The 16,774-nt window shown below is 40.1% G+C and overlaps 1 protein-coding gene across 9 annotated transcripts in view; it reads right to left on the minus strand.

The window, feature by feature from the left end:
• Window positions 1–16,774, minus strand: part of TIAM1 (TIAM Rac1 associated GEF 1) — a 407,741-nt gene that overhangs the window by 16,366 nt on the left and 374,601 nt on the right. For all 9 annotated transcript variants that reach the window (XM_057545316.1, XM_028166880.2, XM_057545319.1 and 6 more), the window contains 5 exons: window positions 15,558–15,626; window positions 15,121–15,246; window positions 9,598–9,706; window positions 5,920–6,099; window positions 5,705–5,823 (listed from right to left, as the gene is read on the minus strand). In XM_057545316.1, coding sequence (XP_057401299.1) covers window positions 5,705–5,823; window positions 5,920–6,099; window positions 9,598–9,706; window positions 15,121–15,246; window positions 15,558–15,626 — 603 coding nt within the window. The remainder of the gene's footprint in view (window positions 1–5,704; window positions 5,824–5,919; window positions 6,100–9,597; window positions 9,707–15,120; window positions 15,247–15,557; window positions 15,627–16,774) is intronic.

Here is a 16,774-nt window from a genome sequence, read left to right on the forward strand (position 1 = left end):
GCGAAAGGATCATCTGGTCTCTCAATGTGCTCCCTGTGCAAACGTGTCAGACCACAAGGCTTTGCAGAAATCAGAGTCCCCGGTCCATCCCACTGGGAAACACCGTAAACTGTTAGGAGGGTCTCCCTCTAGTACGCCTCCCCCACCAGCCTCTCACTTCTGCTCTGCGTCCACAGAAACCAAGCCCGAGAGGCCTTCTTCCTCAAAGCAGCAATTTGAATATTTGAAAACTTGATGTTGAGCTTCAAGGACAAATGGCTCTGGGTTTTTTTTGTTTTTTGTTTTTTTTTGCTGCTGCTTTTGATCTGACTGGGTTTCTAGATACAACAGCTGCCGAGCAGCCCTCCACGGAGCACGGTGCCACTTGACGCTGCCCTTCTCAAGCCACCAGGCCAGGCCACAGCGCTGGGGATGGGGCTGCAGCAGGACAGGGCACAGTGGTGTTGCTGCCACGGTGATGACTGGGGTCAGTATAATAATGAATAATTACTCTAATTATTATTGAGCAATATTGTTAGTAGTACCGTCCGTGGTTAAAAACATTGAGCGATTGTATTACTTTGTGCGTATTAAGGAACTAGTCAACCACACACCCAGGCGAGCATCCACTAAGGGAACTATATTGTCTCCACTACCCACGCCCCACACACCACAGCGGAGTGGTTATATACGTAAGTCAGATTCCTTGGTGCCATTCTGGTCCACAGCCTTAGAAGGGAATGTCTTTAAAAGTGATTAAATGCCATATGATCCAACAATCCCACTCCTGGGCATATATCCAGACAAAACTGTAATTGAAAAAGATACATGCAACCCTATGTTCATTGCAGTGTTATTTACTGATGTAATAGCCAGGACATAGAAACAACCTAAATGTCCATCAACAGATGAATGGATAAAGAAGATGTGGTACATATATACAATGGAGTACTACTCAGCCATAAAAAAGGAACAAAACAATGTCATTTGCAGTAGCATGGATGGAACTAGAGATTATCATACTAACTAAAATAAGTCAGAAAGAGAAAGACAAATACCATATGATACCACCTATATGTGGAATCTAAGATATGACACAAATTAACTTATCTATGAAACAGAAACAGACTCACAGACATGGAGAACAGACTTATAGTTGCCAAGGGGAGTGGGGGAATGGAGTGGGAGTTTGGGGTTAGCAGATGCAAATTAGGATATATAGGATGGATAAACAGCAAGGTCCTACTGTATAGCACAGGGAACTATATCCAATATCCTGTGATAAGCCATAATGGAAAAGAATATTTAAAAAGAATGTATGTGTATAACTGATTCCCTTTGCTGTATAGCAGAAATTAACACAACATTGTAAATCGACTATACTTCAATTTAAAAAAAGTGATTAAAGATCACTGGAGTAGATCATTGCCCAAACTCTACTTCCTCCCTCTATGTATCTGCACCTTCCACCATGTGATTTTCTAGTACTTCCCACTAGACTAGGCTAAGCCCCGAAGTCTTTGGGCTTGGCCATATGGGTTGGGCCGTGGACTTGGTATCAAAAGTTTCCACCAGCCCTCATAAGCTTCCGCCTTCCAGCCATGGAAAGGACATGCTCAAGACAATCACTGCTGCTTCAGCCTGGATCCTAGGACGAAGAGACAAGGCACACTCTGAGACCTAAGCTCTGAAGCTCAGCAAGACAAGCCAAAGCCCAGCTGACCCACACCCTGTGAGTGAAATACAAGTATTTGCTGTCGTGAACACTAAGATTTTTAGTTCTTTGTTACCTGGTAAAAACAGGCTGATACAGTCCCAATGCACATGGTTCCTCTCTCTTGACAAGTTTCCACGCTGTAAATGTAATAAGGGGGTCAGAGCTGCTCCCTCTGGCCAACAGCCTCTCCCCTGGCCTTCCACTGGTCCCCTTCCGAACAGCCTATCAAAACTCTGAGACTGAGTTCCGCTACAAGGCCTCTACCCCAGCGAGGACTGGGATGCCTTCCTGAGTCAGGTTTTCCGAGCCCTTCTTTTAAGGGGAAATGCCCTCCTTGGCCCTTTTCTTCCTCTGACCTAAGCAAAAGGGATGCTTGCTCTGTGTGGTCCAGCCCAACTCCCTAGAGTTTAACATGGGGTAGGGACTGAAGGTCCAGCTTCATCATAAACTGTTTCTTTGTCCTCTGTGGCTATCTGTCTTCAGGGACCTCCTGGGGACAGTTGGCTGGTGATAGCATCAGGTACTCTGTGTCCCTGGAATGTTACCATTTCAGTATCGACCTACCATTCTCAGGAGATACTGATAAATATTCCCATTCCTGTTTACCAACTGTTCACAGTACCAGTCTAGGTTTCTTTCTGGATATTGCCATTAAAAGGTTACTCGATCAGGAATCACCTTTGTGAAAATCAGGCCATAACTTGTAAATCTCTGCCTCTATAGGCTGTTTCCATGGCTGTTCCAATATACTGCTTGCTGTAAGTACTGTTGCAGAATTATAACTGATATTGGCACAGAGCATCCTATTTCCCCAGGACCATTCTCCCTGTGGTTTTATTTCCGTGGAATCAAGACCACTCTATCCTTTCCAGTTAGAAGACCATTCTCTTCTATCAAGAAAAAAAGAGATCAAGTAGATTTGAGTCATTTTCTTTGAATAATCAATTTGTCTTTGGCTATGATACCTTTGGCCCCTTTTAGGGGCCTATTTCTTTCTTATTCTTCCTGTAGTGCTAAGACATAATCTTTCAGTGCTCTCTCTGGCATCTTCTCCAAGCCTTCATTTTTCTGGTCTTCAGACATCCTAATACTGATATAGGACCTTCCTACCCTGTAATACTGGTATATGGTCAAATGTCCCTTCTTCCATCTTTTGCACATTTTTTTTTTTCCTAACAAAATGTCTGCTCACAAGAGACTGCTGTGTATAGCACTGTATCTCTTTGTTCCTTGCTAGAAAGATTTCTTACTTGGTTGACAGAATCTTATTTTAGAGGACAGGCAGTCTCACCAAAGCCTTTATCCCCTTTTGTAGTCTCTGACTTTTGAATCATATTCATCTTTTTTTCTCAAGTCTTTGCAATCTGCTATCCATATCACCTTCTAGTCTTTAGCATAATGGTCCTTTGCTCTCATTAAAATTCAGAAATCAATTCAGAATATAATGAAAAATATAATGAAATACACTGAAATTGTTCATTTCCAAGACCCAATAAAATTCACTCCTGTCAAAATGAAATAAACTAAAACAGGATGGAAGAAGCCTTATGATCTAAAATGTCTGCAGTATTATTCATAGTCATCAATAAATGAAGCCAAGAGAACTGCCTGACAATAGGAATTAAGTAAATCATTGTTCAATCACACAATAAATATTCTACAATAATTTCAAGGATTCTTTTGAATCATTTAAAATAACATGAAAATTAAAATAATTCTTTGTTCAATATAAAAAAATTCAAGGTACAAAATAACTTCCCAAATATTCAAGAATATATAAGGAACTATATTTAATATTCAAGTATATAATATACATAAGTTTTTAAAAATTAAAATGAACACCAAAACATCAAGAGGTTTTGCGTTTTGAGATCATAGATCATTTTTCTCCTTGCCTTTCCCTGAGGTTTGCCCTTTTCTTTAATAAACATAGTATGTTTTCCTTACTATAATAGTTTTACAAGAAAATGGGAACTAAATCAAGAGTAGCAGTGTCCATCCTTTCTACACTCTGAAAGATTAAATTATCTGCCCGGTAGACTGAGAACATTCTCATGCTCTGCTTGAAATATCATGTAGAAAAAATAAATTGTATTTCAGTGGAAAACTATGCACATCCTCCTGGGCTATCAGAGTCCAACCCTGTATCTATGTGCCTTTGAACTCCTTTGCCACTCTTTGTAAGGTGTAGGTAACAGATAAATGTATAAATTCTCTCCAGTCTGGTAGAGACTTCCTCGTGCTGTAGAGAAACCAATTTGTCTCCGTTCACAAATCATCCTGACATTTCTTCACTTCCTACATATACCTGTGCTATTTTGACTGTCTGGTTCCCTCACATCATCTGAGTAAAATAAATTCCTTCATATGTGTTCACTTGTACATCTCTATGAGATATCATCAATTTACCGTTTTCTGAAAAATCTTTTAATAGTCCAAAACCTTGTTTTGTTTCACTGAGGACATAAATGTGAATCCAGATAATAACCCTTTATACCTCTGAAGATAAGGCTGTTTTCAGGTCTAGACTAAACAACCAAGCCTTACCCCCATTCTCTCCCCCCCGCCCGCCCCACTGCCTTTCCCCCTTTCCAATCACAGCAAGAGAGTTTTTCTTCACAGTTCCCTCCCAGCTTGTCTCCTTTTTTGAGGCAGAAAGCAAAACGAGGACAATATTCCAATCAAATCATGAGGTACAGAGGCATTGATAATATCATTACATATCATATCTGTAATGATATATTGATTCATTTTAGTATTATCAGCATTTTTATTCACATAAGCTCTTCTCAATAACTCAGGCACAACTTAGAGTTCATGCTATGTTTTTCTCAAGTATATCTGTTCCTGTGACTATTTCTTCTAAGTAGATTTTCAGGCAGACTTAAAAAAAAAAGATTCATAGTCATTTGAAACTTTCATTCACTCAGCAAGTATTTACTGAGTACCTACTACATGCCGGTTATTATTCTAATCTCTGGGGATATAGCCTCCGCCTTCATTGGTGTTTAGAGAAACAGTCCAAGTTGCGTTCATGGAAATTCACTCTCACACTTAACACAGAACACAACCAGAGATCCCGAGGGTGAAGGGGTGGAATCAGGACATGTTTCCTATATTAAGAAATAATTCAACTGAGAAAGAAAATTCACAATGTAGCCTTGCGTAAAGGATAAAAGTTCCACCAACATGGGAATGTAAACTGGTGCAGCCACTATGGAAAACAGTACGGAGGTTCCTTAAAAAACTAAAAATAGAACTACCATATGATCCAGCAGTCCCACTCCTGGGCATATATCTGGAGAAAACTCTAAGTTGAAAAGATACATGCACCCCAATGTTCACTGCAGCACTATTTACAATAGCCAAGACATGGAAGTAACCTAAATATCCATTGACAGATGAATGGATAAAGAAGATGTGGTATATATACACAATGGAATATTACTTAGCCATAAAAAAAGAATGAAATAATGCTATTTGCAGCAACATGGATGGACCTAGAGGTTATCACAGTAAGTGAAGTAAGTCAGACAGAGAAAGACAAATATCGTATGGTATCACTTATATATAGAATCTAAAAAATGATACAAATGAACTGATTTACAGAACAGAAACAGACTCAGAGACATAGAAAACAAACTTATGGTTACCAGAGGGAAAGTAGGGGGGAGAGAGATAAATTAGGAGTTTGGGATTAGCAGATACAAACTACTCATATTTAAAATAGATAAAACGACAAGGTCTTCCTGTATAGCACAGGGAACTACATTCAATGTCCTGTAATAAACTACAATGGAAAAGAATCCGAAAAAGAAGCTGAATTACTTTGCTGTACACCAGAAACTAACACAACACTGTAAATTAATTATACTTTAATTTAAAAAAAGGTTTCACCAACAAAAACACTATCCTTGTAACTATTTTACTTACAAATAGCACCTTAAAAAGAAACAAACCAACCCAGCTCTGTGGATAGGTGTGCTGGCAAGAAGGGGGGGTCCTTACCTCTTTTTTCTCACCAGTCTGTTCAGCAATCAGCTGGTCAAACACAGCCCCAAATTCTTCATGGATTTTCTGCATTTCATTGATATGACTTGCAACCTTATTCATAGTCTTGATGGCCACTGGAAGAAAAGAGGTCATGAAATAAATGAAAAGGCTGTTTCAAGACTCTCATGGCGACACGAGCAAGGAGCAGATCTCAGGGGCCCGTGACTCACAATCCAGGTGGTAGTGTTCCTCGCTCTCCGCATCCGTCAGAGCGAAAAGCTCCTTCAGCAGAAGCGGGTACTTGAGGATCCTCTGGATGGGCTTGATGAGGTAAGACTCCAGAGTGGACGAGTGCTGCTGCTTCGGGTTCTGGGCATCCAGGAACGCCTTGAACGCTGCGTCCATCTTGGCTGGAAGAGTTTAAATACAGGTTGTCTGGGCAGGATGTCCAAATGACTCCCTTCTCACAATTTCACTAATTCCAAGGTGCCTTTTTACAGGATTGAGAGTACAGTGAGTTGTCAGAGGTGGGAAAGAGGGCTCAGAGGGACAACTGGAAGGGCCTGTCCATCAGATTTATTTGTTTATTTGAGGGGCGGCCCAGTGAGTTAAGGGATAGCAGAGTTTGTAAATCTTATACACATGGATTTTCAGGGGCTGCTGTTTATTGTCCTTGAATTAAGAATGTCTTCTTATTCTGATACTTTGACATCTGAGGCCTTACGGACCCTGGGGAAACTGCCCATCTCAGAGCTGGCCAATTCCTAGATAGTAAAGGACCCACCTGGAAGCATGCCTTTCACATGCAAGCCAACCAATCCAGAGCCACCTGCCTCCTTCCCTCTTCTATTAGGCTTTTATACTCTAGGCCACTATTTCCCCTGCCCTGATCACCCCAGAGCCAGGTACCAGACAACTCAGGACAGCCCCTCCACCCCAGAGCCTGCTGAGATTGTTCAAATTACCCAATCCTAAACCTGTTTACCCTGCCTCACCCATTCCTTCCTGCAGAAACCACAATAAAGGGTCCTGCCCATGTCTTCCCCCTCACTCATTCTGTCTCCTGGTGGGCTCTGGTGCTTCCCCTCATGGCCCTGCATGGCATAACACTCCCCCTTCTCTTGGGAACCATGAATAACAAACTATCTTTCTGATGGCAATTGTCTCCTGATCTGTTGGCCTCACCATATGTGAATAATATGAAAGCCTACGTTTTAAAACACTCCTTACGCCAGTTTTTCTAATCTTTCAAGCATTTCCTTGCTGGTAGAACCTCTTTTGAGAAAAGGCAGGAAAATAAAAAGCAGCAGCAGCGCCTTGCAGCTCTGGTAAGTGGAGCAAGGCTGATCCCCTGCAGTGAACGCCTTTTAAGATCTGTTCTATGTTAATTCAGTGCTACCAGCTATTAGGATTTATTTCAGAGGGAAACATACATCTGACCTAAGGTAACTCAGGCAGCACTTTCCTCACCAGCTGGGCTTTTATCTGTGTCCCAGCTGGGCTGAAAAGCAGTCCTGGGGAGTTGTGGGTCCCCAGACAATTACAAAAGGTACCTGCCAGTGGATAATTAGGAAGACACGACTTATGCCTTCCAGGTGCAAAGAAATGGCGGAGAGAGAGGCTGAAGTGAGGGCAAAGAATGGGAAGAAGAAAGGACAATATATCAAAGTGACTAACTGTAGGCATATATTTCTTAAGCTTCTGATAAAAATATATTTCCATCTCCAGTGATTAGGAATGTGAGCTAAGAACAGAAGATGTTGTAAAAGGACACCATGAAACTGTAAAATGATTCTTCTCACTATCTTTATTCAATTAAGATAAACAGCAATCATGTGGGGAAGGCCTGGTAAAGACTACAATCTTTTCATTTTGTTTAAGCCCCATTAAGAGGAATCAGACTCCATGGGTCCAGCCACCAAATCCTTGAAGAGAAAGAAGACTGGGAATGAGATGGCTGAGGAGGAGCCCATGGCCTCGGAAGTGAGCCCAGGTCCAGAGCTCATGCACGAGGAGGCTGCAGCTTCCGTGGACATCCCGAGTCTTGGTCCATGTCCACAAGGGGCCTAGGAATTCCCCTTAAAGTCCTCACGTCCAAAAACACGACCATGTGCGTTTAACCCATCAAGTGTATTTCACATCAGGGCAAAAGAGGGCATGGTTCTCAGCTCTCTGAGCGGTAAGGAGCGTCACTCCCATGCAACCTAGATGGGAATCTGTCAAGAATCATAGGCTTTTTGTCCTCAAAGAGTTCTCTTCATCCTCTTGGCACATTTGGCCATTAGAAAAATGTAAGTCACACCTAATGTTTTAAGGGATGGTTTTGAAGGATTTTCTAATATTTTTCAGGTGCAAAAAATAATGGCTTTGAATTTTAAAAATCTATAGGGGCAGAATTTAATCTAATCAAATGATTAAAAAGAACACAATGGCTTTAAGAACTCTCATGAGTATATAATTTTACCCTAGAGCAAAGTGCTCTAAAACTGTTATGTTAAAAACTCTCATAACATAGCATTCAGTTAAAGTTTAAAAAGATGCACACACACAGAACTATATGACCAATTCAGCATGTGTAAAACCACAGACTAGGCCATACAGCGGGACAATTTCCTTGTCCTACAGCAGGACAAGGAAATTCCCAGGTTCCCTTTAAATTTTTTGTGCTGAAGTAGAACTCTTTTGCCTAGACTATGACTATCATTAAGTATGTCATTATCTGGGGCAGGATCTTTTGTTGTCCAGAGACCCATGTTGTATTAATGTTTACTATAATACGTTTTGAATTAAATCAAGCTAGTTCTCTTTGGCAACAAACGTAAATATAAGTAACTTACAAATTCAGCAGCTGTTTACATGGCAGCCACAGTAAAGTGTTAAAGAAGAGCAGGCTGATTTCCAGAGATTCTTTGAAATCGAACTTTCTATTGGTTCTACTGTTTACCAAGGACATGTTTCTCTAATCCTTTAACCTATGAACAGCCACACGCAGAACTATGGAAGCGAAACAACTTTCTGGAGACTCTCAGAACACCCCATCGTCTTCCTAGAACACTTAGAAACACCAGCTTGCCAATCTAAAAATTCTCCTCTTTTCCATGCAAAATATAATTACAGCTGGAGTGATTTTTGTAAATAATTGAAACAATTTTAGTAGTGATGGTGGTGACCATTATCACACACCTGAGAACAAAAATAGGTGAGGGAAAAATGAAATGCCACAGAAAGGTGTATGAAGTGTGGTAGGTTATAACAAAATTAATGAAAAATAGAAATAAAGCAGGGGAATTCTAAACTCCCTACGTTTCTGCATAATTGCAAAATGACTCATCAATTCTGGCCCCAAAGAACTGAGTCAAAACGTTCACGGTAAGAAAATTGACAAAACTGTGAATTCAAGATATATTGCATTTCATTTCTCAGTACAGTCGGTCCCCCGTATCTACAGGTTCTATCCACAGGTTCTGCATTGTGAATTCAACTCACCAGGGACAGGATATATCTGGAAACAAAAATTCCAGAAAGTTCCAAAAAGCAAAACTTGAATTCGCTGCACTGACAGCTATTTACATGGCACTTATATTTTATTAGGTATTATAAGTAATCTAGAGATGATTTAAAGTATACAGGAGGATGTGCATAGGTTATAAGCACACGCTACGCATTTTATGGAACGGACTTGAGCATCCTCGAATTTCGGTATCCATGGCGGGGGGTAGGGTCCTGGAACCAATCCCCCCCAGATACCAAGGAACAACTGTACCCTTATTTGTGGCCTGTTGGAACATCTATCTGGCACAACAATGACTCTTAGATTTCTGTCCAGAAGCCCCCAACCACAGTTGGCCACATAGATGTGAACTGACAACGAACAGGCCCACCTGCTACCCAGTCCTCGCAGGCCTTACCTTTCACCAGGACTTTGGGGACCTTCGTGTGGCTGGCACAGAAGGCACTGTAGAGCTTGAAGCGGTCAGCATAATACAGAAAGGATCCCCCCAGAGAGAACAGCACTTTCTGGATTTAACGAGAAACAATGCAGTTAGCTTACGGTCCTCCTCATCTGGAAATATCAGCAGGATACAGCAGGGAGCTCGCATCTGCCTGACTCTCCCCACAAATCAGCATCACTCACACCTGTCACAGCCTGTCTCAGCTCACTGATGGCCTATCAGAAAGTGTGTGGGCTTACATATTTGTGTAATAGATGCTGGATTTGGCTTTCTCGGTAATTACAGTCAAGATGTCACTGGTTTTCCAGGCTTGTGTCTTTCAGTGACCTATCTGGGATGTTTGAATGTTAACGAGAAAGTAGATATGGCATTTTGGAAAAGACAGAAATCTCCTGAATTCTCTCATTAGTTCCTGTTGGGAGGTAGAAGTGACAAACCAAATAAAGGCAGGAAACGCATAAATCTCCCAAAATAGAAAACACATTTCCCTAATCACTAACTCCACCCTCTCCAATGCCATGCTCTCTTCTAGCAGAAATAGATAAGAACATAAGAAATAGACTCAACTACAGGAATTAGTACTGTCTCCCAGGCCATACCCTCTGCCCCAACAGGATCAAACCTAGGTGGAGGCTTTCCCTATTAGGAATTTAATATGCCTGAGGTGGGATACTTTTTATCCTACACATTGTATATAAATATATGTAACAGGCTTCAGAAAAGTATCTTCTATAAGGTTTCACAATGATCTAGTCTAGTTCAGAAAGAGGTATTGCTTATTTAAGTTTAGAATTTAAAACGTACGTTCAAAGCAAAAAAATAAGCTATACATACACATACATCCCTGTATCTCCTCCCTCTTGCGTCTCCCTCCCACCCTTCCTATCCCACCCCTCTAGGTGGTCACAAAGCACCGAGCTGATCTCCCTGTGCTATGCGGCTGCTTCCCACTAGCTATCGATTTTACATTTGGTAGTGTATATATGTCCATGCCACTCTCTCACTTCGTCCCGGCTTACCCTTCCCCCTCCCCGTGTCCTCAAGTCCATTCTCTACGTCTGCGTCTTTATTCCTGTCCTGCCCCTAGGTTCTTCAGAACCACTTTTTTTTTTAGACTCCATATATATGTGCTTTGGATTTGAGTGATAAATTGGGTTCCACAAAGTGTACTTTATTGAATGAACAATGCAGAGAAATCTGATAGACTATTAAAAAAAAAAAGGTTTATTATGAACCACACATAACTGGTAATTAGAGGCCTAAATTCTTTTCCTACATGTTGTACTTTTCCTCCTTTACTTTTCAAGCCCCATCCCTCCCCAAACCTCACCCCCTTGACTGAGCGGGTTTCGGGAGGGGCAGTCTGACTCTGTAGGTATAGTCATCCTTTGAGCCATATTCAACAATCAAATGAGAAAAACTATATAAGAAAAAGCTCTAATTGTAACGTCTTACTTTAGCCATATCAAGTCACTCATTTGTTTAACTTTATATTTACTAGGCACATACCATACAGCAAACACAGATAGAACATTAAGGTATTCATTTGTTTTTCCAGCCTTAAAAAATGATCTCAGAGCACAAAGTGTGCACAAACATGAGGGGTTTCTACACAAAGACTGCATTTCCCCCGTGTTTCTCTTCTGCAGAACTTCACAGAGCCTCTCATTGGCTGATGGACATTGCAAACTTCCAAGGGGAAATTTTATCAAAACTTATTTGACCTCAGAACCAATTTTTTTTTCCTAATACTGTCTTAGGCAACACAATTTGAATATTTTAACAAGTTTTTATATTTTTGGCAAATATATAATCAGGATTTAAATGAAGCAGCAATGGCGGAAACCAACAGCAACAGGTTTAAGAGTGAAAACTGACTGTCTCAGAAGCCAACTCAGAAGTGCCAGAGAACAGCCCCAGGGCCAAGAATACTGAACGTGCACCAGTTGTCACGTCTTACAGATGGAATGGAGAGGGTCAGATTAGGCACTAAATTAGTGAAATGAAGGTCGGGGAAGAAGGTTCCACTTAAATGGAAATTACAACAGTGACTGCTTAGAGTGAACTTGGTAAAAGGATCACGCACCAACCCCTCCCTAGAATAACTCTGCTCATAACACAGTTATGTTCATATCACAGTTCTGATAACTAAACTCTCCTGAAGTGATCAACTGACTCTAAACGCAAAGAACTGGACCCAGAAGAGCAAAAGCCTGCTACATGAATATAATGAATGTTAGATATTTTAGATTAAAACCAAATGTTTTCGGGTCTGTCCCCATTTTTATTATGTTCCACATTAAGCAACTTTTTGATTAACTGACAAACTACTGGCCCTTATCATGGTGTTCTAATATCCTATTACTTAATTTATCAATGAACCAAACTGTACTTCAAATGGATAGTATGACCAACTACCCTGAAGAGAAGAAAAATGAACTAACACAAGCAATTTCTGAACACACAAAAAATGAACTATATGCAGTAGTTACGGTTAAAGGGATATTATGCCTGCAACTTACTCTTAAATGGTTCAGGGAAAACAATTATATTCTGTATACAGAGACACACACACACATCCATAAAGGAAATAGGTAGGGAGAGAAAGGATAAAGCAAATGTGTTAACATTTGGAAGAAGGCTGGGAGAAGGCTATCTGGGAATTCTTTATACTATCCTTGCAATCTTTCTGTAAGTCTGAAATTACATCCAAATAAAAATAGAGAACTATACATGAATATACGTCCATATGCCTATGTGTATGAATGTGTGTGTGCATTCTAAATGACTCCTGTTGCAGAGAGGGACTGTAAAGAGATGACACAAAAAAATATATCAAAGGGGTAGTCTTCATCTCATCCTACAAACCTGTATACATACTAACATCACACAGCCAGGTTTCTGCAAGTGTTAGAAGAGAGTCAAAGTGTATGGGGGCCCCCACCTATATGGACAACTGAACCCAAGTTCAACACAAGTGCAAAAGCAATTCAGTGGAAAAGGATCGAAGGATAGTCATTTCAAAAAATAGTGCTAGAAACATTAAATATTCTTATGCAAAAAAATTGACTTTGATTCACACCAGATCAGAGACCTAAATATAAATCCCCAAATTATGAAACTTTTAGGAGAAACCATAGGAGAAAATCTTTACGACCCTGGTTTAGGCAAAGATTTCATAGATAAGACAGCAAAAGTACGACCCAAAAGAGAAAAAATTTGAAAACTTGGATTTCATTAAAAAATAAAAACTTCTCAGGGGAGGGATAAATTAGGAGGTTGGGATTAACATATACATACTACCATATATAAAATATATAACCAACAAGGACCTACTGTATAGCACAGGGAACTATACTCAATATTTTGTAATAACCTATAAGGGAAAAGACTCTGAAAAAGAATAGTCGTATACGTATGTATGTGTGTAACTGAATCACTCTGCTATACACCTGAAACTAACATAACATTGTAAATCAACTATACTCAATTTAAAAAAAAAGAAATCAACTTAAAAAAAAACAACTTCTGCTCTTTGGGAGATACTGTATGACAAGAAGAAAATATTTACAAATCATATATCGGTAAAGGGCTCATACACAAAATTTCCAAAGAACTCTCAAAACTCAATGATAAGAAAACAATCCAATATAATAAATGGGCAAATGATTTGAAAAGACACTTCACCAAAGAGGATATACTGAAAGCAAATTAGCACATAGAAAGATACTAATAGTCACGTCATTAGAGAAACTAAAATTAAAGCCACAATGAAGTGCCACCACCTCCCTGCTAAAATGGCTAAACTTAAAAAGAGTGACCCGACCTGGTTGTAAGAATGAGGAGGAGCAGCTGGTGGGACTGTACACTGGAACCGGTTTGGAAAATAGTTCCACTGTTTCTTAAAAAGTTAAACATACACTTACCATATGACCTAACCATTCCGTTCCTAGGTATTTACCCAAGAGAAATGGAAGCATATATTCATACTAAAACTTGTACATAAATGTTCACAGCAGCTTTATGTGTAATCACCAAAAACTGGAAAAAACCCAAATGCCCAAGAAAGGGGAAAGGATCACAAAGTGCGGTACATCCACACAATGGAATACTACTCAGCAATAAAAAAGTAACAATTACGGGTATATGTAACAACAGGGATGGAACTCAATATAACTACACAGTAAAAGATACCACATAAAAAAGCGTATATGCTATATGCTTCCATTTATATAAAATTCCAGAATGCAAACTAATCTGTAGTAACAGAAAGCAGACATAGTTGCCTGTGGCTAAGAGGCGGCCGTAAGAGGAAGGAGAGAGGAATCACAAAAGGGAAGGAAAAACAATTAGGGGTGATATTATGTTCATTATCCTGATTGAAGTGATGGTTTCACAGGTGTACACGTATGTCAAAATTCATCAAACTGTACACTTTAAATATATGTAGTGTACTGTATATCAATTATACCTCAATTAATCTGTTTTTTAAAAGTCCATGAGGGTGACATGTAAGCCAACACCATTGTGCATGAATCAATGAGCCTTTGTCAATCAGAAACACAGCACAGGAAATTTCTGTAATAAGGGAAAGCCAACCAAGGAGAAGGAGACAAGCTGTCAGCATCCTCACTGAGGTACTAGTCATAAATCCTCATTCAGGCTACAAGGACATGGCTTCCCTGGTGGTGTAGCGGTTAAGAATCCACCTGCCAATGCAGGGGACACGGGTTCGAGCCCTGGTCTGGGAAGATCCCACATACCACGGAGCAACTAAGCCCGTGCACCACAACTACTGAGCCTGCACACTAGAGCCCGGGAGCCACTACTGAGCCAGCACACCACAACTACTGAAGCCCGCGTGCCTAGAGCCTGTGCTCCACAACAAGAGAAGCCACTGCAATGAGAAGCCTGTGCACCGCAATGAAGAGTAGCCCCCGCTCGCCGCAACTAGAGAAAGCCCACGTGTAGCAACAAAGACCCAACGCAGCCAAAAATAAAATAAATTAAAAAAAAAAAAAAAAAAAAAAAGCCTACAAGGACACTGTGTGCTGGAAGATTGTCTTCCTCCTAGATAATTGATAAGCACTTCCATTAACCAGTTTCCCAGAACAAGATAAGTTAATTTGTTTATTGGAAAACCAAGAGTGCTAGTCTAATTTGCTAATAGCAAGTGCTAAAGGCCCCTACGTAAACAGAACAAAAGGTAGGTACATCTTCCAAAGTAGAAGTCAGCAGATACACCAGTTTAATGCAAGTCCATGGTACTGGTTCTACCTCAGCCAGAAAAGCAAGATGCGGTCCGTTCCTCTCTCAGACTCCCTTTAGGAAAGGACTCCACTGGCAGTTCAGTGAAGACTCAAGACCACGGCAACAATGCCTCCTGCGATGTGTTATTAGGAGATTCGACTTGACCTATAGGATAGCCCACCCTTGACATTAAGAGGCAGCTTTACACTATTTGAGGATGAGACTTACCTTAAATTGATCAACTTTCTCAAGCTTTTCCAGATCAGGTACCAATCTCACTCCATCTTCTAGAGTTTTAAGGAATTCTACTTGAAACTCTACCATTTCAGTTAAATTTCCAAAGAGCACATCAAGCTGGAAAATGCAAAAGAATTTCATCAACCCCATATTTCATTAGTGCGCAGAACCTTTATTTGCTTCTGATTTCAAAGTTTTTCTACCCACACTTATAATTATGGTAATGCTCCCACCACCAGAAGGTGGGGCAGCTCCCTCCTTCCTCTCCAAGTGCACACCAAGAGCTCTGCAGGCAATAATTTGACCTATTTATTACAATTACATGAATTCAAAATGCTCTCAGTACTGTGTGTACTCCCCAGTCCTTCCTCTTCACCAAGTCAAGCTATAGTGTGACCCTCACAAAGTTCAGACAATTGCCACCATACCTCATCTTGGGTGAGAAAAGTTTCTTTCTGAAGAGGTTTTAGGTATCTCTCCATGAGACAGTTTAAGTCCTAAGGGTTGAAAGAATATGGGATTAGCACTTCTAAAAGTCTATAAAGAATCTAAAGAAAAAAAAAATTATGTCCCAAATGCTAACATTTCAGTCTTTAGGTCACTGAGGTCCACTGAGGCAGAAGTGAGCCAACCTTTCCTCAAAATATTTCAGACTTTGCAGGCCATATGGTCTCTGTCGCAACTATTTAACTCTGCTGCTGTAGCAGGAAAGCGGCATAAATAATACATAAGTGAATGTGTGTGGCTGTGTTCCAATAAAACTTTATTTGTAAAAACAGGCAGAGAGCTGGATTTGGCCCAAGGACCATAACTTGCTGACCTCTGACTTTAGTTCCATGTGTGGAACTAAACATGGAACTAAACATAAGTAAATTATACAGTTGGAGTATATCATTATACAATTATCATAATTAGATGAATTATATAGTTATAGGAATATATTATAAATTATATAGTGTTGAAATAACTTTCTAGGCCCAAGATGGAGCCATTTCTGCCTGGGGTGTCGTGTCAGCAAACTTAAATTTAGATCATTTTTGTGTCCCTGTCAATACACCAGAACGTAGTATATCCACTCAGCCAATTTCCAAACGCCAGGCCAACTCTGGGCCTTCTCACCCCAACCAAGGTTGACTACGTGGCCCCAGCCAATCAAGTATTGTCTATTTGTCTCTTCCTTGTTCTTTATTCTTTACCCTATGACAGTTTTTTGCCTTCTGTCCCATTTTGCAGTTCTACAAAAGGAGATTGTCCACTTCATGAATACAATTTTAAATAAAGTTTTTATCGCTTTTAAATTGTCTTCTTTAATCACTTTTAAACAATAGTTGTATGTATTATAAATTATATAGGAACAAATGATACAGTTTCAGGAATATAACTAAATGTCAGAACAAATGATAACACAAAACAGTCCTGATATCCTGCGACCTAGACTCAAAGTAGATTGTGAAGATACTACTACTTGAATTTGTCAAAAACGAATTCAATTTTGGTATGAGCTCAACAACATATTTAGAAAGGTCAGAAGGTTCACTTAACATTCACCATCATCTCCTTTCTGAGTCAATCAATCAGTTATTTATATCAAGGAAGTGCTATAAGAATAGATATGCTTCCCTAAAACACAAAAGGAGATCGTAAC

Source organism: Balaenoptera acutorostrata, chromosome 4, assembly GCF_949987535.1.
Source record: "Balaenoptera acutorostrata chromosome 4, mBalAcu1.1, whole genome shotgun sequence".
Classification (NCBI taxonomy): domain Eukaryota; kingdom Metazoa; phylum Chordata; class Mammalia; order Artiodactyla; family Balaenopteridae; genus Balaenoptera; species Balaenoptera acutorostrata.